Source organism: Typopeltis vanoorti, chromosome 6 (assembly GCF_054136105.1).
Source record: "Typopeltis vanoorti isolate ZY-2024b chromosome 6, IOZ_Tvanoo_1.0, whole genome shotgun sequence".
NCBI lineage: Eukaryota > Metazoa > Arthropoda > Arachnida > Uropygi > Thelyphonidae > Typopeltis > Typopeltis vanoorti.
Window position 1 is genome coordinate 73,154,582 of NC_143554.1, and position 22,923 is coordinate 73,177,504.

Consider the following 22,923-nt stretch of genomic DNA (forward strand, 5'->3'; position numbering starts at 1 on the left):
ATAACACATAAATCCCAATTCCTTTCGATTTTATAACACTGTTTTCACATTTGGAGCAGGAGCGGATCCAAAACCTCTCTAATTACTCTCAGTTGTATATAGAAGAGGATAATCGACTTAATAGATGCCCCCACCCGCTCTCTCTTTTACAGACTCACGTCAATTACTTTCTCACAGACACTGTTTCTGTATCTCCCATAGGTACTTTCAAGGGAGTTCTCCAACGAACTGGTCTGCCCCATTCCTCTAATCATGCACGAACAACACGTGCAGCTGCTGATCAATAGCCGAATACGGTTCAGCTCCAAACTCAATGAACCGACGTGTCACTTCTTCTTTCATTCTATCTACCTCGGTCCTGTGGAACAGTCTTTCTCATACTGTTTTGCCCAGTGAATCCATGTTATAGATTTTGTGACTTCTCATTTTCCTGTATGTAAATAGCTTAATTATCGTTTGTCTTATATTTACCTGAAAAAAAAAAAAAGAGACCTATATGCTATGTAAACTATACGTTTATAGTTTAAGGATGAGATAATTTGATGATACTCTTCAAGAGATCGAACGTTGAGCATTTTTTCAAGCATCTTATTTCTCTTTCTTGTATATAATTATTAGTTTTAGCAGTGCAATTGTCTGATTGAAACTAAAATTGAACAGATCCAACTCATTTTAATAAAAATCTATAATACCAAATTTCACGAGAATCTGTTCAGCTATTAGGGAATTGTTCTATGTTTATAAACAAAACTTAACACGTGATTGTGCATGTTGCAAACCTAGAAACGACTCAGTATTCAGAGGCTGTTAGCGGAATAACATCATTGTACAAACGTCTGTTTGTGATTCCCTGTGATCACATCCATATTTCTTACAAATTTCATTTATTTATAGTCGGAATTCCATCCATGAAGATTGTAAACGTATTATGTATTTAGTACTATGGTTGAATTCAGGGTTTGATACAGAAATAATCCCGAAATCCGATTCTAGAGACCCAAACATGGAAATTTTTTCACGCCATTTCAGGCCTCAAACAACCAAGATGGTTGTCTAAAATAATCTCAAACGCTGGATTAACTATTATCCCTATTCTAATGGTATAAATATATGAAAGACTGGTGAAATTAGAATCATATATATTGAATAAGACGATACTACTGAAACTAAAGCATTTATTTTCTTCAATCTCGACAAAAATGTCTCGTGTGAATAAAAAACAAAAAACAGACACTCCATTGTTGTATGTATGCTGCACTCCTATAAATGGTTATTGTTTAGAAGCCAGCAGCGACACGGAGGCAATTAATACACTTAGAAAACCAAATCCGGTTATCATTCCTAGAACGAAACAAAGAAAAGAATATATCTCAGTTTATTAATATAGAACGATAGAACGAAACAAAGAAAAGAATATATCTCAGTTTATTAATATAGAACGAAACAAAGAAAAGAATATATCTCAGTTTATTAATATATAATAATAAAATTTATTCTATTAATAAAACATTTAATGTTTGTGCTGTTGTATTTATATGATACAAAACATAAAATGGTTTATAATTTTATTTTCATTAAAAATGTTTAAATGAAGAGTCTCAAAAGGTTTTATCAATATGCTTTTGAAATTTTATTGTTTCTTTAGTTTTTATTATTTAGAACAAAAATATTCCAATTTATTTATTTACTGATTTCCTAAAACCCTGCTTTTTATTGGTTTTTACTCGATCCTATTTCATAGGATCACTCAAAGGCTGTATTTAACTGATATTCAAGATGAGACAACAGATTGTTACAAAGATGAAACGAAATAAAGTAATAAGTATTTAAATTAAGGGGATATTTAATCCCACATTATTTCAAAGCCGAATAAGAAAACTCTAAGATAGAAATAAATCAAAGAGTTTCATGCCGAATATAGCAAACTATAAAAGTTCGGCGAGTCCAAGCGTGAGCAAACACCTGGGTGTTGCAATACCGGGCAATTCTTAGAGTTTTCTTATTCGGGTTTGAAATAATGTGGGATTAAATATCCCCTTAATTTAAATAATTTTTACATCTACGAAGTGAAGCCTTTTGGCTCTTTATTTCATTAAAGTAATAACGTTTAATTTTTATAAAATTAGATATTTTATATAAAATATAAATGGAAATTAAATTCTATTTTCTATATACTAAAGAATTTTTAATTTTTAAAAGACTTTAAGTTATACAAGAAGTTTAGAAATAAACCTTTTATTTTTTAAAATGACTATTTTTAAATATATCTATACATAGGAATCTGACTAAACATGACATTTCATGTTTCCCGTTAGACTTAGTTAGTTATATATTAGTTAGTTATATATATATATTTTTAGCCTGGCTTCCACTGATGAGACCTCAATAAAGGTCGAACGCTTCTCGGCCTTTTGGCTTAGATCAAGTGAGTAGTATAGTTCGCGTTTTTTCGTGAAACAAACTGAGCATCTGTTCATAACCGTTGATATCGGTACGAGTCCCATCGGGCCTCACGATATATTTAACGGAGATTTACAGATCTTCCTAAACCTCGGACCGGGGCAATAATAAACACTTGGGGGTGGGAATAGCTAGGCCCCCCCCCCTCGCCAGTTATGGCCAATGTTTTGCCGCGCACGCGGACTCTCGGCATCGAGACTGACGCTGATCTGAGACCCCGACTTTTGGCTAAAACCCTTATTGACTGCGTCGGTGCGGACCAGATATATTTGGATTCACTCCTTTCGGTAATGGCAGATACCAAGTTGTAGTTAGGAGCGCCGAGACTAGGGACAAGTTGCTCAAAGGCTTTCAATGTAACGGAAAGGAAATTTTTCCGTTCATGGTGGGGAGCATTATCAAACTGCTCAAAATCTCCAGATTCCCCTTGGAATATATACAATGTGATGAAAAAATAATCCACGAAGTGTTTGGGAAATGGGGTGTTGTTCGAAACATACAAATCTTAAACGATGCAGACAACCCCCAATAGAAGTCGGGGGAAGTAAACATCTCGCTCGAGATGAAAACAGCGGTTCCAAACTTCGTCAGCATCGAATCCGCTAGGGTAATGGTAAACTACCCTGGCGTTAAGAAGCAATGCTTCCGATGTGGATCCTTCGACCATCTAGGAGCGAACTGCCCAAAACTGACATGCAAAAACTGCCTGACGACAAGTCATTCACTAGACAAATGTCTCATGGCGTGCCTCAAATGCGGGTGCAAAGACCACAAAGTTAACACCTGCCCATCAAGAACGCATGCAGAAAGGATGGGAGGTGCTATTATACCAGTCACAGTCTCCTCAGTAGAGAAGCCTACAGCTACTACAGAACAAGAGTCGGAAAACACGGATTTTCCAACTATAAACGAGGCATACGGCAAAATAACGGCTATAGAAGAAAAGGCCTCCGCCACAGAAACCATAGCCTGCACACCCAAGAAAGAGAAGAAGCGAGAAACAGCCAATAAACAAGCTGTGTCACATGATGAAATCACTGCAGAAGGAAAAGTAAATAAAACAGAAAACATGGAGGCAAGCAGTGCCCCCTTCAAAAGACCTCTGAGTCCAGAGGAAAAAGAGATGAAAAAAATAAAACCAGCAGAAACAGAAGAATTGGAGACTCCTCATGCAAAAGCAGGGGAAACTCTAAAGCATCTAGTTAAAGGTATCCCTGGGGTGGCAGGAAAATTTCAAGATGCAATAGTGAGAATAGGGGAACCCGAGCTCCTCCTCACTGGGAAATATGGTCCAAACGTAGTTAGTGCAAAATGGGGTGACTTATTTGTTGAAGACATCAGCCAAATCACCCCTGAGCAAGTGCAGCTAGCCATGGACATAGACGAGGAGGTGGCATCGGCGTTCTTCATAGCTCTCTCCAAATTGGACATGGCCAGGGGAGGTGAGGTGGCTAAAAGAATAATGACTGCCCACAAAAAGCGACAGTCACAATAACCATCCCATGGTTTCCTGTCCACAGCAATAACTCTCTAGTTCCAACAGGTGGGGGAGGGCCTGAGAACCTGAGCGGCGAAGGCCTACAGCGAGGCGGTGCAGCTTCTTGAGAGCAGCATCACTTAGGCCAGACCCTTTTTCCCCCATCTTTTTTTTTGGTTTCCAGTTCTTTCTATATAGTTTTATTTTCTCTGTACTTCATGTTTTTGTTTTTGTGCCATGTTTCCTTTTCTTCTAAAGTGAAAAATCAACGACCGTTTTAGAATCGCCCCTGGGGGGCAAACAGCTAAAACAGGTCAACTGAGGCCTCTTTTACCTACCCTACTACTATGCACTCTATCTTTATATTTCCTCTCCTACTATCTGCTGACTCTCAGTCTATCTTACTCTACAGGCCGATGATGAAGATTTGTTGAACTCAAATTATTAATTATTATTATTTATTAGTTATATATGAGATGGATATATACGATAACCTATGTTAATAAGCGTGAATGAAAGCCTGCAAGATGTAGTTAATAAACTAACATTTGTCAAAACTCAATAAGAATCACAAATCACGTCCTCTTCCCCGCAGAAGTAAATAAATTTATATATCTGGAAAGTCAAATCACTTGTTGATGAATTGCGAAGCGAAAATAAAAACGGAAGAATTGATTACTGTAACATCAAATGGCCTGATTATTAGATTTATTTAATGGAACATTTAAGGGATATACATAATATTGCGGTACTTACCTGCACCATTACATCCCTTTCCTTTTTCTTCGTCACTACCATCTCCGCAGTTGTTTTTACCATCACATTTAAAACCATCCCATATGCAGTACTTATTGTCACACTGGAACTGATTTTTGTTTTTGTTGTTGCAAACTACAGGAAAAATAAATTCAGAAAAAAAAATTTGTAATGTTTTTTTTTTTTTTTTTTTTTTTTTTTTTTTGTGTGTGTGTGTGTTGAAACCAGTACTAGAATTAGTTAGTCAGCAAAACTTTAAACATGTCGCAAAAATAAATAAATAAAAGGCAGTTGTATTAATAAAATATAATCGTTGAATCAACTGAATATATTAACGCGTTCGAATGATGGGTTGATTAATTTGGTGTTTTATAACCCTATTCAATTATAGTATGAATACATTCGGTACAAGCAATTACAACAATAATGACAAGTCACTTCACGTGGCTTCATTTTATTAAGTGGTTAAAACTGTTTCGACATCATATCCAAATAAAAAATTTCCATAAAGAAACAAACAAAAGATAAATTTTCTAGTAACAAAGCTTGCATGTTTTTTTAACATACTAGAGAGCACTAATTTCTTCCCGCTGCAGACTAAAATAATGTTGAGTAAAATCAACAAAAAAATGTACGAGTATTTTTTTTTTTTCTGAGAGCTACATTCATCATAGGTTTACTTGACAAAATAGACCAGTATATTCATTCTATAATCAGTAGTTGCACGACTTCTGCTAGATCCATTTTAACAACTGTAAGCTGCTGTTTAACTTCAGTCTTTTTCTTTTTCTTTTTTTTTCGTGAGAATATTTCAGAAAGATGTCAAAAAAAATAAGGTAATGACAATAAATTTTTACAATAATATTAGATATCTTGTATAAAATATAAACAAATTATATTTTAAGCTTTTTAAAATATTATTAAAGGAATATTATTTATATTATATTTTTATATTATACATTTTATATTTATACTATTATTAAACGAATATTAAAAGATTTTTATTTTTTAAAAGGATTTAAATTAAGACAAGAAGTTTAGAAAGAAATCTTTTAATTTTTTTAAGGACTATTTTTAAATAGATCTATACACAGGGATGAAACTAAACACGAAATATGGTAAGCTATGCGGACAAATGACAGTTATGTCATCTATCATATATATATATAATGTGTGTGTGTGTGTGTGTGTGTGTGTCGCAGGGAAATGATGAAAATAGTGATTTGATCAAATCCCTAAGGTATATGATCAATTCACGGAAGATGTTAAAATAACAACTCTGTGGGGTGATTTCCCTGAAGAAAGTAAGTGATTTGATCAAATCCCTTAACTGTTTTAGTGATTTGATCAAATCCTTTAACTGTTTTAGTGAAAAGATGAAATAATATTGTTTAAATATTAAAAGTATTTATTTAGTAAACCATGCATTAGTAAATGTAGAATAGTTAATACAACAATAGTCATTTAAGCTGATATTTTTAAAAACAAAAAGGATATTTTTAGTGAAATTTTAAACATTTTTCGTGAATGTAATTAATAAATAATAATGTTTATTCATGTTTATTAAAACACGTTGTTGATTTGTGGCATCTCGAGTTACAAAGTACGTTACTTTTTTTTACAGGCACATCTTTTTGTTTTACATTGTAATTTGGATTGCTCACAGGAACACTTCTTAAATCCTTGATCTCCAAATACGGATAATTTTCCTGCAATCTCACGCAGACTTAGGTTAATCTGTGGAACTGTTTCGTTAAATGTTGTAGTAGCTATTTGAAGAGCGTTTCTAGGTAGCCAATCTTTTATAATTCCAACTGAGGTGCCAATTTGGTATAAATTATTTGTTATATCTAATACGATCCCCACGATGTTATTTCCATCTAATGGGCCTCTATCTACCTTAGGTACATACACCAAAACTGTGGAATTCACTAACACGTCTTTAAATTTCTTCAAAGAAACTTCTTTCATTTTTTCAGCTGATCTTTTCAGGTGTTTTACAGCATCTTCCCTTTGATCTTTAATGCTCTCTTCTTTTTGGCATAAACAGCATAGAATTTTCGATCCATATCCTTCTTCTCCTACTGTATTCCCACATATTGAGTGCACCGGATTTTTACAAATGTCACATGAATGGGCTCCAGTAGATTCCATTCTACAAACAACACAACATGCTTTACTGTCGCTGACAGCTGCTTCCCCTTCTGATGCAAGTAACACTACAGATGTTTTAACTGTTGAAGCAGGAGTTGAAGTAGAGTTGTTAACTGGTTCGAGTTGTCTTATTGTCGATAAAGAAATTGATTCCATTTCTGGTAGATCCTCTAAATTTATAGCCTTTTTGGTGAGTAAAATAGCTGCCAGTAGATCGTGTGACATTGAAGTGTTATTGTTGGTTGATTTAACTATTAATAGATCGTTTGAAGTTGAAGCATTGTAATCAATTAATTCAGATGCTGGTGGATCTTTTGAAGTTGAAGTGTTGTTGTTGTTGTTCTCTAAGGAAGCTGCTGGTAAGTCTTCTGGTGTTAAAATAATGTCATGGTCCTGCTGATTAAGAAGTAGATCCAAGTCCTCTTCAGTAAGAAGTTTTCAAGCAACTCTTTCGAAATATGACAGATTGGAGTCCTGTTTTTGGTTCTGTTCCAAATAAAGCTTTGTAAGGTGATCGTTTAATGGTTCGATGAAAAGAGGAATTCTTTTGGAACTGAACAAAGTAACAACCTATAGCGCAATTTTTTGTGTCATTGTGAATTAGCCAAGCACGTAACATAGCTTCAACATCTTGATTTGATCGCTCAACGGATCCTTGACTAGCTGAATGTCTAGGCGTACCATTTACAATTTTGCACGTTGGCCACAGGCTTGTTAATTCTTGTATGACAGCAGCCGTAAACTCACGGCCGTTGTCGCTTTGTAGTATATGAGGACAACCTACTTCCAAAAATATTTTTAATAGCTCCATTGCTACTTCAGCAGCTCTTTTTGTAGTCAACGGTCGAAGATAGCTGAATTTCGTCGCGTGGTCCTGATAGTTTAATAGCCATTTGTAATTTCTATCTGGTGTCGATTGTAAGTCAACTAAATCGACTTGGCCACGATGATTGAAGCCGCTAGATACAATTGGGCAAACAACGATTCCTTTGTTTGGAAATTTTTTTTAGACTGACATACCGTGCACAGCTTTAAAAACTCCAGTACAACTGAAGTAGGTATTTCGATTTCAAACTATACAGCATTTTATCTCTTCCTCCGTGGCCAGTTGGCTGATGGGTTTCCCGAAGTATGTGGTAAAAATTTTCCGTCGGTACTATTTTCACAATTGGATCGAATTCAGACTTTCTCTTCAAAATCAAAGATTTTTTAGTACCTACTTCCATGACATCGTATTTTTTTCCATAATAGTACTGTTTATGTGTCAGTTGCAGTTTAAGTACTGATGCTAATTTAAATTGTTCAATGATTGTGACAGCTTCTTCTATCCTTTCGCGAGTCCACAAAGGTTTTTCTTTTTCATGCCGCTTGTTCAAAAACGTCCTGACAGTTTCATTGAACTGTTCTTCAGATACAAATTCGGTCAGAGTTTAATTTTTTTCTATATCTGAACTCATTTTTCTACGGTAGGTACTTGATAAAACTCGAAATATAGAAAACAATAATAAAAATGCGCGCAACCTTCCTCGCGTAATGTTTGGCCGGCACGGACGCCAGAGGGGAGCTTGTATCCACGAAAAATGTTTAAAATTTCACTAAAAATATCCTTTTTGTTTTTAAAAATATCAGCTTAAATGACTATTGTTGTATTAACTATTCTACATTTAATAATGCATGGTTTACTAAATAAATACTTTTAATATCTAAACAATATTATTTCATCTTTTCACTAAAACAGTTAAGGGATTTGATCAAATCACTTACTTTCTTCAGGGAAATCACCCCACAGAGTTGTTATTTTAACATCTTCCGTGAATTGATCATATCCCTTAGGGATTTGATCAAATCCCTATTTTCATCATTTCCCTGCGACATATATACTTATGTTTAATGGCCTTGACTACTTTCGGAGACCTTTTAAACCCTGTGTTAGGATCCAAAAGGTCTTGATTCTTGATACAAAGTCAGGACTCGGATTTTGTCTCAGCATCCTCTTATAAAACTTGGTTAGAAGGAGAGAAAGGACTGGAATGAAGTAAAAACCAAGAAAAATGGGAAGGTATAAAGTATTTATAATATACCTTATATTTGTATAACAATATTTTAAAGTTTTTGCTTTAAAATATTTTTGGTTTTATAGCTTTTTATGAAAGCCTCAATAGCTCAGTCAGTATAGACGAAGTCCTTTTCTTGGAAAGATCCGGGTTCAACTCTTGTCTAGGACGCGAAAAACCTTTAGTGGGACTTTTCAAGTGAAGGTGAATTAGCCGCTCTTATAAAAGATGGCAATACGAAATCCAAGAATACTTGGAAGGTCGGGGGACGCTCAGGCATATATTAGAGCCACTGATGATGGATTTCGTTTATTTACGTCTTCGACACTTTTTACATACACACACACACCTTCTGGTTCGATCTATTGTGGGAAGTGACAGCGTTTATCTCCTGAATATCTGCTTCTGCAATCAGTTATGAAGCAGTGGAGACTGCAGTCCTATAAACCGGCTCAATATGATTATGAGGAGGGGGGACAGACGACAAGGTGGTTCCATGGTTTGGGACTAAAAATGTTAAGTTCTTGTTTCTCCTCCTCCTTTAAGCTGTCATGGATGCCAGGATATTATCAACTTACTGAAGGGTCATGGGCATATAGATTATTGGGTCCTGTTCTTGCAGTGTTAGTAAAGATAGAGATGTAGCTATATTTATGCTTATATAGGATAAAATACAGACTGTACAGCGAAAAAAAAATGTAGAAAAAATATTGTTTTATTTACAAAAAAAAAATAAAATAAAATAAACAAAAAAGCAATCAAATTACTGACTTAAGAGGAAGTTTAGCTTCTGTTGCTTTTCTTCCCGAAAACTCTGGTTTCCGGGATATTTTTATCCCGGAAGCCAGACCCAAAGAACACACCCAATTGAAACATAAATACATTGGCCTCGTATCTTTAACTACGTCATCTGTAATAAGAAATAACCCAAACTGCTCTGATGACCCCTGCTTTGAGAATAGAACAGTCACTTGGATGCTTAATGATTATTATTATTATTATTATTATTATTATTATTATTTGTAAAAGAAGGATAGAATATTTTATATTAAGATAAGGAATCAGATAAAAATAATAATTCGCTATGCGATAATAAATGCAAGTCTGATCTTCATTCGGGTACAATTTATAAATCATTTATATGAACGAATTCTTGCAATTTGAATGATATGATCTTACTTACCTTGAGTTGCTGTAAGGGTAAAATTTAAATCAACCAGCACTTGATTAGCGCGTATTATCTTGAAGAACATTGGGTTTGCAAAATTTTCTTTCGGCATATTCTTCATAGGATGGGTGTTATTTGGTTCGAGGGTAATATTTTTCATGATATTACCAGTTGTTTTATTAGAAATCTTAAAGGAAAAAAAAAAAACTTATCGAACTGCATGAAGCGTGTATATGAAAATAATAAACTAACAAAAAATAAATTATATTCAGTAATCCGTTGTTTAGATCAAACAATTCTGTGCATTTTTTCCTATGTAGTATTTTCTAGTATGAGCTAATTAATGAATGTTATCTATCGCCTGAAGAAGGCGGTATCATATACCGAAACCGTAGTATTTCACGCAAATAAATGAATAATTTTAACTGTTCAGCTTATATTAACATTATATTTGGATAATAATATTTTTGATATATAAATAATTTATACCAAATATAAAATGGCATTTTTTTTTTTTTTTGCCTTATACTCTAAAGATTAACAAAAACATCTCATATGATTCTAAACTTCCTTGGTTCGCTATAGCATTTAATAATTTAGGCTGATTATTGTTTACTTTTCATTTAACTTCCATGTTTCAAAATGCAGATAGTAGCAGGATTATCTTCGGAAAAAAAAAAAAAGAAAAAAAAACTGGATTGTCGAGGCCTCAACAAGCTAACCGAATTCACTTCATTTTCAATGTAATGTCATTTGTTTGTTATAAGCTTTCTGCCAATCAAATTAATCCATTTGCCTCACTTAAGAATGTGTTTGCTATTCACTATTGTTAGGATTTCATCGTCCAAATACAATTGTTAATTAAACTGGTAGTTCAATGTCAATAGTAAAATACATATAAATAAAGTTACTTCAAAAATGCTAAGAATTAAAAAAAATCTAAAAGCGTTTTATTTGTCTATAAAATATGGATATATTTATAATTATTCTTTGTATTAATTAATTAAAATCTGTTTTCTTTACTTATTTTGATTAATATTTTTAACAATAGAAATCCACTTTTTAGAATAAATTATATTGAGGTATATATTCATTAATGTATAATAATATTAATATTCTTCCATTTTGGCCCTGTATGCGGACGATTCGGTAATACTAACCAGATCTCTCAGACCCCATTTCATTACCAAAAAGCTTCAAGAAAACCTTCTAAAGCTGGAGGGTTGGTTCTCCAAGTGGAGATTGGAAGTCAACCCCCCAGAAAAGCTCAGCCGTTCTTTTCTCAAAAAGGCCAATGTCTCCTGCAGGAGATGTGTTACTATTCAATACTAAAATTCCATGGCAGACAGAAACAAATTACCTGAGTGTAATTCTCGACAAAAAGCTATCTTTTAACCAACACATCAAGTCTACGTGCGCAAAGGCATCTAAAGCTAGCTCAGATCTATCCGCTAATTAATAGAAATAGCAAGCTCAGCAACAGAATCAAATTGCAACTATACCAGATGACGATTCGTCCTATAATCACCTATGCCTCTCAGGCCTGGAGAGGCATAGGTGATACTAACATTATCAAAATACGAGCACAGAACAAGTGCTTCAGAATGATTCTGAACGTCCCGTGGTATGTTAGAAACAATCAACTCCACAGAGACACAAATATTCCCTATATTTTCTCTTTTCTACAATCTTTAGCATCCAAGTTTTTCCTAAAGACGTCCACACATCCCAACGATTTGGTTCAGCAAGCTGCAGCATACGATCCAACGGACATATTCAAATATAGAAGACCAAAAGCTATATTAGCCTCCTATAGCGATACATAATCTCCATGCCCATTCAGGGCGAGCAAACTGCTCGTAAATTTTATCCTCACTGTAACCACGACAGATAGCGGGGAATATGAAAAGTATCTTGCTTCACCCCTAAAGACATACATATCAATTGTCAATATTAATATTTTCCCGTGTGGTGGCCGGGATAAGAATAGCTCCACCGCAAATCCATGCGTGTCGCAAGAGGAGACTAAATGGATGCAGAGTTTCGCTCTCTCAGGTTTCTTCCGGAATTTTGCTCCCGGTGAGGAGGTGGGGGGGGGACTTAGATTTCGGGGGATTTTCCATGAGAGATTCTCTGGGGAGGGTGTTTTCTCCGGTGTGGCCCGTGAGGGGCTTTGTTGGTGAATGCTTCTCCCTGGAATATGAGCAGTTTTGCTCAGTGGTGGGGAGGGGGAGGCGTCACTGAATGGAACTAACGCTGAGTTGGACGATCTTTCGGCCACTATTGAGTGGCCGAAAGCTCATGCATGTCGTACGAGGCGACTAAAATGGGTATCCAGGGAAGGTAATGGCAATGGTGTAGCCAATGAAGCTCAGCTAGAACTTCATTGGCAATGCTGTAGCCAATGAAGTTCTAACTGAGGCTCGGCTACTGCTTACCCTCCTGCCATGATCAGAGCTTTATATAGCTCAATAACACTCTATCCTTACACTGTCCTCTTCAGATAACGGGAATATGTAAAGCATTCTTGCTTCACCCATCTAGCCAGTCCTTTTAAGGAATATTAATATTATTATTAAATTAAAAATAACTTATTTAAGTACAAAAAATTCAGATTGAGATTTACCTGCAATGTATCACTGGTTTTGTTATCTTTTGCAGAATAATAGTACTTCTCAATACTTAAGAGCACTCCAGGGGATCCAGCAGGGGACTCGATTACTACATCGCAGTCAGGCAAATTTGTCGAGTTTTGTGCCAAGAGGCTTATTGCTGCCGATTCATTTTCAGTTTTTTCTATCTTAAATACTTGACATGCGTAATTGCGATCTAAATGTGAAGACAGAAATCATAATACAAACACAACTGACATTAAAATGCATTCTTATATTTATTAAACCTACCGAACGAATCCCTAATTTTAAGATGTTCCTCCTTTTCAATCGATAGAGTGCTGAACACGCTTAAAGATTTGAGTTTCAATTGTTCAATGACGCTAAAAATATTTTATAGACATTTCCAATTGAAATTGACAGGTCTTAGGGGTAGGAATAGACTTTTCCTTCGCACAAATATTTTAATCTTGAAAACACACGCAATGGATAGATATAATACACTTTCTTCATAGTCTCATCTCGACATTAATTCTAAGACTATGATTCAGGTTAATGCATATTTCTAAAATTACTTAGAAACATGGCAAAAATGTAAAATGAATTTGTAAGTAACAATTAACGGACACATAATCTTGCGGTCATCGGGTGTGACTCCAAATATATACAAGTAGGAACAGACATTTTGCTGGTATTGGTACATAATGGAATTTATCCCATTCAATCCTATTTCTATCATAGTTTGTTGTCTAGGCAGAGTTCTTCACTTATTCTTTCTATGAGGGTAAAATCTCGTTACCTTTCGTAAGAATTGGCTAACTTACCTTCATTTGAAAAGTTCTATAAACATTGCTCGGAATTTGAACCCAGAATCAAGGAGCATCACTGCTACCGACTACACTACTCGAATATATAAGTTCTTTACAAAATAGTAAGTCAAAAACATTAACTGCATTTCCAACCAATACACTAGAGTGTTCTTGCCTCATAATGCTGCAATTTAACTTAAAAAAAAAAAAATCTTTCTGCTTTCATGTTATAGAAGATTTTTTTTTTTTTTTTTTTTTTTTTTTTGTTGTAACTGCAGGGATTTCAGTCTGGAAACTACATTTACTTCCATTTCTCGTTACAGATAAGTGAAACTATGAATATTATCAATAGCTCTTTACCATTGTTGATTTAGTTGGGATTTGTTAGTTGATCTTGCTCTGTTGGTTAATTTAACAGCAGAAGAATCAGATATCAAAGGCACTAAAATCAAAAGGTGACAAATGTACACTTTTCTCATTATGACAAACAAAATGTTTTGCCGGATGTGATGATGTGGTGCAATTTGAAAAGATAATAAGCGTAGCGAGTGTTGTAAAGAAAGGTACGATCATTCCCAGAGTTCAACATGGTGTGAATAAGCACGTGTACAAAGAACAGGTGCACATAAAAAACTCCAATCCATCGAAAAAACATGATAAATTAAAAAAAAATAGTTCCCCCTTCAGTACAATTAAAAATACACTTAAAAATATTATAGACAATTATTAAAGACGATAAAAAAAAAACTTAAGAAGTTATAACTAATGCAAAGAATAACTTAGATTATAACTCCAGTTTGAAACTAACCGGAAGTCATAGTGATATAACTTCCGGTTAGTTTCTAGCATAAATAACTTCTGGTTGGTTACATAAAATCCAAAATGTGTAATGTGTTTTAAATAACCGGATATAAGTGAATTTTTAACCGGAAGTTAGAAATTATAACGGGACATTATAATTACAATCTAAAACTCATACCTAGATATGCGTTTCCTGAGGTAAAAAACAAAGCAAAGACAAGTATAAAACCAGCAATTTTATACATCTTGTGATACATAGACTGCCAACAATGACAAAAGACTAGACTTTACTGTTTGACAACGCAGTTAGCTTTTTCCTTTTATATACTTGAGTCGTGAGGCGGCATAATCAGAGACCTTTGTTCGTTTACTCGGGAATAATACGACGACACTTCACAGCCTAGATGGCGATAAGAGAATAGACGCTATAAAAGGAAAGAATGTCTCGTACATGTTTAATGATAAAGCCCTTCCATTAATACTGGAGGCTTTACCGTATAGCAATCATTTTTTTTTTCTCTAGACAATACAGCATAATCGTAAAAAAGAAAATCTGATTTTGTTTGCATCGGTAATATTTTTTTAAATCGATATTTGTTATCTGAATGACTAAGTGCATGACGTGGCTTATTTTTCGATAGATTGTTTCACTTCCGGTGCTTACTGTTCAGTTATAAATCGTATTCCGTTTGCATCCTATGTGCAATGTACACGAGCAGGTGTTTTTATGACGTCATCTAAAGACCATGTATACAGCAATCCCTCGATTAATGCGTTCTTGAAAACAGGCGCATTAATCGAAAACGCACTAATCGAGTATAATAACCTATAGGAAAAAGTATAATTCGTTCCTCAAATTTCTTTTTTGAACCTTAATTTTTTTATAAAAGAATTAGAGTGTCTCAGGGCCCAGTTAAAGGAAAACTAAAAAGCTGAAAGACAATAAAACATATTCAAAATATCAATTTTATTATTCTACTTCTTAACAGAGAATTGAGCTAACGTAGTTGGGCGGGCATTCTGTTTCTTTTTTTCATATAACTGAGGGTATGGCTCTATTACCTCTTCTGCAAATTTGCCTGCTTTTCTCTTCACCAGGGTCAGCCTCTAAACATCGCTGCTTAAAAAACTTCAATTGTACGAAAACTATTTTCAAATTGTTTCTGTGAAACCTCTTTCGGCTTGTCAGCGATTAAATTTTCTTCATATTCTTCAGGATCTTCCCGTTGTGCATCTAAATTTAGCAGGTCGGAATCCCTCAATTTCTCAGAATGAGATTTAATTAACTTAGATTCATTTGAAAAGCCTCTAAAATCATTTGCACAATGTGGAAGAATGTGCTTCCGAACGGCTCGCATATTGCTAGCAGTAATTTCATTCGACTTTGCGACTTTATAACCAGGCCGAGATTTCTCTGATTTAGCTAGAAATGTCTTGGAAGGCATTTGCTTCCAAAAAAAGGCCGGTTTCATCAACATTAAATATTTGTTGATCACAATAGTCTCCTTCTTACACAATTTTCTTCAAAATCTCTGGATATCTCCTTATCTGCACTTGCAGCTTCGCCTGTGATTAGAACATTATTTAAGATATTTTGAAACGCTCAAATCACCCAGCACTAACGTGGAACTCTTCTTTTCCATCATTGATAGTCCTTGCTTTCCAGGTTACAAAGAGACTTAATGCTTTTGATTTAATAAGGCCAGTGTTTAGCGGGATCCATTTCTGGCTACAATCTTCGATCCATGTAAAAAGAAGGCCCTCTAATTCAATCATTATAATACTTTGAGTTCGAGTATATGCATGATAAACTTGAAGCAGCCTTACATTTCTCTTTGTATTCAGCAGTTGATTCACCTATTTTTGTGTTCTTGTCCTATCTTTGCTCCGGACTCGCCTTGTTCATTTTATCTTTATTATTTCAAGTTTTTCTTCCAATCAGATTACTTTTCGAATCATTTTCACACTTCTATTTATTACTCACTAATTCTTTTACTCGTGATTAAACGTTTAGGAAAATAATTTAAAATAAAAAAGTAAGGAAAACAATTGCAAAGAAGGCATGAGATATGATCATCAAAATACTATATAATTTGCAGTTGACATGAATTTGGAACATAGCGTGAATGGAAATAGTGTAGTATGCCATTAGAAAAATAACTTTGCAAAATGTTTTAAATCGGTACTAAATTGTTTAATTCTGGTGAGTGATTTTTTAAAGTAGTTAGCAATAAAAATGTATAGATAGAAAGTTTTTAAAATCTGTAGCATTTATTTTTAAGATGCATATAGGAGCATTGATCGAATTTGAGTATCGAAAAAAATGACGCATTAATCGAAAAGCACTAATCGGAGGCGCATTAATCGAAGGATTTCTGTATATTGAAATGGCAACAAATAAATTTTCTTTGTTACGTTTGTTAAAAAAAGGCTCTAGGCTCAAGTGTTGTGGCAAAAAACAATTGAAACCTGGATTGTTTCGTCACTATATTCTTGTAGAGATTGCTTCATTTTTGTTGATAGATTATTGTAATTGTTAACATCATAAAAATGTGACCAGAAGCAACGCCTTCACAATATCGGAGACTTTATCATACTGACAATAAATACTTTATGTTGAGTATGCTCTACAGTGAGAAGGTTGGTATCGCATAATTACCACACCCTGATAAACACAAGAAGGCTTTATTATCTGTCAGATTGGTTACCTCTTCTGACAGATTGATGAGAACCGGTTAACAATGACGTCATTTCATAGCGCCATCTGTCGGCTTTCTCTGGAATAAAAAAAAACGACAGTTTGTATACGAATATATTACATGATTAAAGAATGGGACAGTTACTGTTGGGTAGTATGTTAAAAAATTCTGACATTTTTTGGGGGATGGAAAGAGGACATTGCGCGTTCTTCCCCCCCCCCTTTGAAACGAAATAAAAGCAGAAACTCGGGTTTTTCGTCCCTCAGAACAGCAAACCGGCCCGTGAACACACACAAATTGACAGATTGATGAGAACCGGTTAACAATGACGTCATTTCATAGCGTCATCTGTCGGCTTTCTCTGGAATCAAAAAAACGACAGTTTGTATACGAATATATTACATGATTAAAGAATGGGACAGTTACTGTTGGGTATGTTAAAAAATTCTGACATTTTTTGGGGGATGGAAAGAGGACATTGCGCGTTCTTCCCTCCCCCCCCCCTTGAAACGAAATAAAAGCAGAAACTCGGGTTTTTCGTCCCTCAGAACAGCCAACCGGCCCGTGAACACACGCACACACACACACACACACGGATTTACAGTCAAAAATAACTACTTAAAAGTCCCTCACTGGAGGGCACAACCTCAACCGTAGGGTGCTACGAAGAATGATATGTAAAAACTGCCATTCTTCGGCTGACACGTTGAATGCGGAGTTCCGGGTATCGACCGGAACACGAATGTGCATAAAACATTCAGAACCGAGGCTCACAAAATGAGTTTCCACGGTAGGACCGCAGCATGCAAGCTAATTCATTGCCCGAACCAACTTGCAGCGACGTCTTCAGTGGCACAAAAAAGCGTGTAGATTGGGACGTGAAAGTTTGGAAAGCTGCGTTGTGGAGCAACGAATCAAGCTATACCCTCTACGAAGCAGATGAACGAGTGTGGGTGTGGCGGTGCCCAGAGAAGGTCTCTTACCAGAGTGCGTAACCTTAACTATCAACTTCGGAGGTGGCGACGTAATGGTTTGAATTGAACTCTGAGAGGTATCTGAACATTGTGGACAATGCAATTCTTCCTACTTTGTGATGATTCTACGGAACTGTCCATCGTCTCTTTCAGCAAGTCAATGCATGTGATAAGGCTGCTGCTGTAACTGCGTGGTTTGTGGACATCAACGTTCACCCTTGACTGGCTTCCACAGAGTCCTGATCTCCACCTTATTCAGCATGTGTGGAATGAACTGGAGCATCGGATGAGGTCAAGGGACTTCCGCCCAGGACTTCATTACATGCCTACAAGAAGAATGGTCCAAAATTCCCATTGATCGCTATTGTACGTATGTGGAAAGTATGTCTCGTAGGATTGCTGCAATCATCTTAGCGAAAGAGGGTCCTACATCTTATTAAGGTGGGCGCCATGGTTGTTTGTTCTTAACGCTACGGTGTCTGTTGACTTCTTTCAAAGCAGTGTAGATCTTAAGGAGACTTATATAAATTAAACAGAATGGCTAAAAATAATAATAAATTTAGCATGAACGTTTTTTGCATAAACCATTATTTTACTTTGAACTTTGTTTCCATACAAAGGCTGTATTTTTGAGTGAATAAAGAACTTTATAAACCACCAGAAGGCGCACACGGCAAGAATCTTATTAACACTGAATGCATAAGTGTTAAAATCGCTAACATCATAAAGATGAGTATTTTTAAAGAGGGAAACACTAACTGCTAACTTTTAAGTGATTTGGATCGCATGTTGGACTTATTCTATCAATATGCGTATCGGGTATTTTATCGCCATTACTACTGCACACATTCGCTTTGTCATGTGGCGCCGCCTGGTATGGACCTAGAAAACTTCCAAATGTATTTCCTATGCCACTAAAACTTCTTAACAGAAAAGCCCGAAGCAATTTTTGATATGAGTAACTGTTTTTAAGAATTTATGAGAAACTAAAGTGTGTCTGTTTGCATAAACTGCTAAGCAGAATATATCTATTTTAGGTTATTAATGATCAAGATGTGCGCATGCGCATAGTACAATGAAAGTTGGTTTTAATTCTAAGTCGATAATATTTCCATGAAATATTATCGACTTAGAATTAATATTATCGATTTTATAACGAAGTTTATAAAATTACTTGGTAACCCTAATATACATTATTCCCAAGATAAAAAAACTTATTTACAGCCAATGCTTTATTATGAATAGAAAAGTACTTGTTGTGTTACTGGATTCCAATCCAAACATTGTGACGTCATATGTCATTATAACCGCTAACAAATGCAAAACACAAATGGCTATAAGTCATATTTATTACACTGCTAATTTAGGGTTTTATTATTTAATCAGCATCCTAGAGAAGTGTAATCTTATACGACGAGGTGGGGGGGGGTCTGGAAAGTTCTGATAAACACTTACAACAAAAACGATATTAAAGCAACCGATATATTCTTTCTTGTAGTTATATCATTTGCTTTAATATCATTTCGTTCTAGATGTTTATCAGAACTTTTCAGACCCTCCCCTCCCTTTAACATGGCTCACACTGAACTACTATTTTTAATGAAGTATGCTTTTAAATAATATTTCTTGATTACTTTTTTTATAATTCGACGCTAGTATTTAGCCACTTAAGACAGATGGCTAACTCATTGTTATTCAAATGTATTGTTTCACGATAACAATGGATAAAGTTAGCAAATAGCTCGCAATTGTTGAACTGTTCATTGTTAGTCTATAAAGATTTTTATCGTTGTAGACTGGGTCAAGCGATATGGAACCCGACAACAGCAAATAATGGAAATAAAGATAACAAGCATGGAAATGATCGGAGATAATAATAAAAGAAAATAATAATAATAATTGAGTTTATAATCCTACCTTCGTGTAGGTCAACACCATTCATTATTATAGCAGTTGAACCTAGAGCCCTTGTTGGTATATACACTGGTGGCTAAAACATAAAGACGAACCGTGTTTTCGGAAGATTACAACCACAAATTTCAGAAGAATCAGCTTCTGAAAATTTGCATAACTGAATATTTCGAGTAGAAAGTGGGTGCACATTCAAATTTTCGAATCGTGCGCAAAGGGGTCACGTGGTAGCCCTCGACAGGATAAAAGGTAAAAAGACTGCGTTAAGCGAATTGCGTTTGAAGGATGCTCTTTTTGGGTGAAGGAATAAAATTAGATGCTCTGTAATGTCTCGAGACGTCACTAGATGATTTCACGCAGGTAAGAATTCTTGGGAAGTTTGAAGAAGGCCGCGGAATTACTGATGTTGACAGAGAGTTTGAAATTTTACGTAGCGTTATATCCAAGGCAGCGTTATAAACCAATGAAATGTGTTCCAGATGTTTGCTAAGAGGTCACTCTCGGTCTACCACGGGGGCATCAAGACATGTATGATTATAACAGCAAAACCCAATCGACGCACGACTGTAGGTCAGCTTGCAAGTCCGCTTCATTCAAGCATAGGTACGCAGATATCTGGACAATCTGTGACAAGCCGTCTGCGACAAGCAGGCCCTACATGCCCGAAGGCCTGTAGTCTGCGTCCCTTTTAACCACAGCTCATCGCAGAGCGTTTTTAGCGGTGTTGCATCCATAAAAATGACAAGATATTAATGTGCTAATGTATTCTTTACAAATGACAGTCGTTTTCGTCTTTCCTAGATAATACTTGGTCTGGCGTGAAAGTGGTACTGCTTACCATCGCGAGAAAGTTCTTGAAAGGGATATATAAGGGGGCGATGGTGTGGGGAAGTATTATGCTTAATGGACGCACCGAACTACAAGCACTGGAAAAAAAGGAACTATGACGGCAAACGATATTTTGCAACGAAGTTCTTCAACATCATGTTCGATTGTTCTGGGTGATGTACATTAATTCCTTAACTATGTTCTTAGGAAATTTGTGAAGAATTCATTTTTATGGATGATAATGCCTCACCACATCACATTGTACACGAGTAGTGGGAGATACTTCTAAACATCGAGGATGTTAATTGAATCTAATGGCCAACAGACTCTTCAGATCTCAACCACCATAGAACACGTTTGGGACGCAATAGGGAGACTCATTGCTGCTTGAAATCCCCTCCCCCAGAAAACAAACAAGGCCTTATCCTTGCTCTGAGTGAAGTGTGGATCAGTTTGCCTCAAGAACTCCTGAATCACTTGGTGCTAAGTACGCACGACGTTGTGAAAGCTGCATCGAGTTCAGGGTGCGCATATTCTATACTGAAATGTCTCTCCACATGGTTTTCTGTAAGCGCTATACATTAATTCCTTAATTACGTTCTTAGGAAATTTGTAACTTTTGCCAAATATTGCCATTTAATTTGCGCGAAATTTATAACATATTTTTTTGTAATCTACTACTATGCTGCAATAAATTTATGTCACATTTGGCTGTAGTCATGAAAGGTTTTTCTTATAGGTAAAAATGAAGTTCGTCCTTAACTTTTGGACACCAGTATATAATATTGACATCATTTTGTTTTTATTTAAGTTCGCCACTCAAAAAATGATTTCACTGAAAAGAGAGGCGAGATAACTCACGAAATCTTCAAGGGATCCCAAATGTCGAAGTAAAATTCACCAGCCAAATCCAAGATAAAATATATGAGTGAAGAAAATGAATCGAATGGCCACTGCTCACTTTGAAAAATAAAGCATTTAATTATGACAATAAAAGCAAATAATAAACATCTTGATTAGGACACAGTCCACGATATCTGTTCACAATTATTCTAAAACGATTTGCAAAGCGTTGTTCAAGGATAGATGGCAGCACAGTCCAGCTCCTGGACAATGACAAACATTAATTGCATTACGAAATACAATAAGTGGCTGCACTACAGCAGAAGATATCGCAATGGATAGATGGAGCTGTACAGGATAACCAAAAATGAGTTAAAGGTGTACACACCTAAGTCTTTAATGTCTGATAATGTACTACCGAAATAATTTTGTCTGAAAGACTTGTACATGTCAGTTATTGTTTTATTTCCCTTATTGTTACGTTTTTTCTAACAATGAGAAGTAATAATTAGTGAGGAAGCCATTGTTACGCTAGTGTTACACTGGATAGGGGATGACAATAATTAAATGGATAAAATATAACCTATTACATCTCATGAAATGGGATGTGTTCTCCGACTAGTTTGTCTGTTTTTTTCTGAAGAAATAAGCCAAACTACCGAAGTTCTCGGAAGGAATTTCCCAAGTCATCCTTCATAAAGGTTCTTCGCTTCCAAGACCGGGTTCGAACCCGGATCTTAGCAACCAAAAGACATCGTCGTTGACACCAACGGAACTACGTAGGATCTGTGACACTAGTTTGACACCAGTTTATGAATTAAAATGAGATAAGGATCTGGTTATTTGCTACAAAACTAATTCGTTTACTTTGAATCAAGGCCGAAGCACCTAAGGCTATGAGGCTGATGCGTCTATTCCATGGAAGAAAAATTTCTTCCATGGAATAGACGCATCTCCGAGAGAGAAGAAAAAATAGTTTCCACCTCCGTCTGAGACTGGTGATCTGATATTCAGCGTCTGTTTTTGTTTTAATCTTTCTTCTTTTCACAGTTTTTTTCTTTTTTTTTTAGAAAGACAAGTGGATATTGTGAAAAGGATTCAACAGTTTTAATATTCAAGACAAAGGTTGGCAGTTCTATAATTAAAATCCGAAATTTAAAAAAAAAAGTCTTTTTGTTGTTTTATTTGATTTTTCCGGCACGCGCTTATTAAATTCTCCGTTTACAAAATTGCAACTCACCCTTACTTGCAAAAATGAGGTTACTAATGTGTTTTTTTGCAATCAGTTAAGAGGATGGGGTTGGTTGCGTCTTGTTTGTATCCTCGGAAGTCGCGCTCATTCCGTGATGACGAAGCGATTGTTCAATTAATCGCACG

At 35.5% G+C, this 22,923-nt stretch overlaps 1 protein-coding gene across 1 annotated transcript; it reads right to left on the minus strand.

Moving 5' to 3' along the window:
• Positions 1 to 1,158: 1,158 nt before the first annotated feature.
• On the minus strand, positions 1,159 to 14,628 carry LOC150105574 (uncharacterized). Its single transcript, XM_090394922.1, has 5 exons — positions 14,470 to 14,628; positions 12,696 to 12,898; positions 10,085 to 10,256; positions 4,694 to 4,828; positions 1,159 to 1,341 (listed from the first exon to the last, which is right to left on the minus strand). Exons 1-5 carry the CDS (start codon positions 14,546 to 14,548, stop codon positions 1,271 to 1,273), a joined length of 660 nt encoding a protein of 219 aa, XP_090251048.1. The 5' UTR covers positions 14,549 to 14,628; the 3' UTR covers positions 1,159 to 1,270.
• Positions 14,629 to 22,923: the final 8,295 nt, after the last annotated feature.

Coding starts and splice junctions, on each gene's coding strand:
- LOC150105574 (XM_090394922.1), bottom strand. CDS start 14,548: ATGTATCACAAGATGTATAAAATTGCTGGTTTTATACTTGTCTTTGCT. Junction 4,829..10,084: donor TACCCTTACAGCAACTCAAG/GTAAGTAAGATC, acceptor TTTTTCCTGTAG/TTTGCAACAACAAAAACAAA. Junction 1,342..4,693: donor AAAGGGATGTAATGGTGCAG/GTAAGTACCGCA, acceptor GTTTCGTTCTAG/GAATGATAACCGGATTTGGT.